Below are 1,357 nucleotides of genomic sequence, written 5' to 3'. Positions count from 1 at the left end.
CGCAACGGCGCCTCTCTGCGCATGCGCATGGGGCGCGGCCTTTCCCCGCACCACATAAGTCGCAGCCCCCATTTTATCCGGTAGCCAGCGCCACCGCGCATGCGCAAAGCTCGGCACCGCGGCACTCGGGCCACGTCGCTCGCGGTGTAGGCACCCGCGAACCTCAAAGCTCGCTTCCCATTCGCTACAGGGCTCGCGGCGGCCCGCCTCCCTGCCGCTTATTGGGAGGGAGGCGGTGGCGGGCGGCGTTGATTGGTCCGCTGCTCGACCGTGAGGGGCGGGCGGTAGGCAGGCATGGCGGTGCTGGCGCTGCTGCTGCTGGCGCTCGGTGCCGCGGGTACGGGGGAAGGTCCGGGGGTACCGGAAGCCTATGGGGGGGGTCCTGGGGCCTGTGAGGGGCGGACGGGGATCCCGGGGCACTGGGACCCTATGGAGGGGTTGCGGGGGGGGGGAGCCGGCGGTCCTGGTACCGGTGCTCACCGGCTCCTGGTTCTCCCCCGCCGCAGCGGAGCCGTGCCCGGAGCCCACGATCGTGCCCTCGTACTACACCACCTCGGACGCCGTCATCTCCTCCGAGAGCGTCTTCGTGGTGGAGATCTCTTTGGCCTGCAAGAACGGCGCCCAGGTGGGCCCCCCCCCCCCGTGTGTCTATGGAGGGGCTCCCGGTTCGTCCCCGCCTGACTCCGGTCCCGTCTCCCCCCCGCAGAACGTGGCTCTCTACGCCGATGTCAACGGGAAGCAGTTCCCCGTCACCCGCGGGCAGGATGTGGGGCGCTACCAGGTGAACCCGGGGTCCCCCATAGGGGGTTATGAGGAGGGGTCTATGGGGTTAGCGCTCACTGCACCCCCCTTAGGTGTCGTGGAGCCTGGAGCACCGCAGCGCCCAATCGGGCACCTACGAGGTGAAGTTCTTCGATGAGGAGTCCTACAGCGCCCTGCGGAAGGTGCCCCCCTCCCCGCTACGGCCCCCCCATGGAGCTGGGGGTGTGATGGGTGCCCCCAACCTGGCTCTGAACCCCTTCCCTCCCCCCTGCCCCCACTTCAGGCTCAGCGCAACAATGAGGACGTGTCCCGGGTCCGGCCCCTCTTCACTGTCAATGTGGACCATAGGGTGAGTTGGGGGGGTCCTGGGGGGGTGTCCTTGTGGATATGGGGGAATCCATGGGTGTACGGGCTGAAACTGGGGTGATTTGGGTGTGTTGGAGAGGGCTTGGGTGATCTTAAAGGGGGGATTGTGTTTTGGGGTGCCCCAGGGTGAGATTTTGGGGTGGATTTTGAGGATGGGGTTTAATGTGGCGCTGGGGGGGTAGGGTTTGGGGGGGAGGGGGGAGCAGCAGTGACACCACCCCCCTACGTT

At 67.6% G+C, this 1,357-nt stretch overlaps 1 protein-coding gene across 1 annotated transcript; it reads left to right on the top strand.

The window, feature by feature from the left end:
• Window positions 1-258: 258 nt before the first annotated feature.
• On the top strand, window positions 259-1,185 carry SSR4 (signal sequence receptor subunit 4; the record flags this gene model as incomplete). The annotated part of the gene is made up of 5 exons (XM_057432942.1): window positions 259-337; window positions 507-625; window positions 707-781; window positions 855-944; window positions 1,046-1,185. Coding segments are annotated over exons 1-5 (467 nt in total), but the record flags the coding sequence as incomplete, so codon positions are not given.
• Window positions 1,186-1,357: the final 172 nt, after the last annotated feature.

Source organism: Pezoporus wallicus, unplaced genomic scaffold (assembly GCF_028554395.1).
Source record: "Pezoporus wallicus isolate ANWC-B61680 ecotype Strahan unplaced genomic scaffold, APGP_CSIRO_Pwel_v1 contig_8547, whole genome shotgun sequence".
In the NCBI taxonomy this organism is placed as follows: domain Eukaryota; kingdom Metazoa; phylum Chordata; class Aves; order Psittaciformes; family Psittacidae; genus Pezoporus; species Pezoporus wallicus.
Note: the sequence above shows the minus strand (reverse complement) of the source record. Positions and strands in the feature narration are given on the sequence as shown.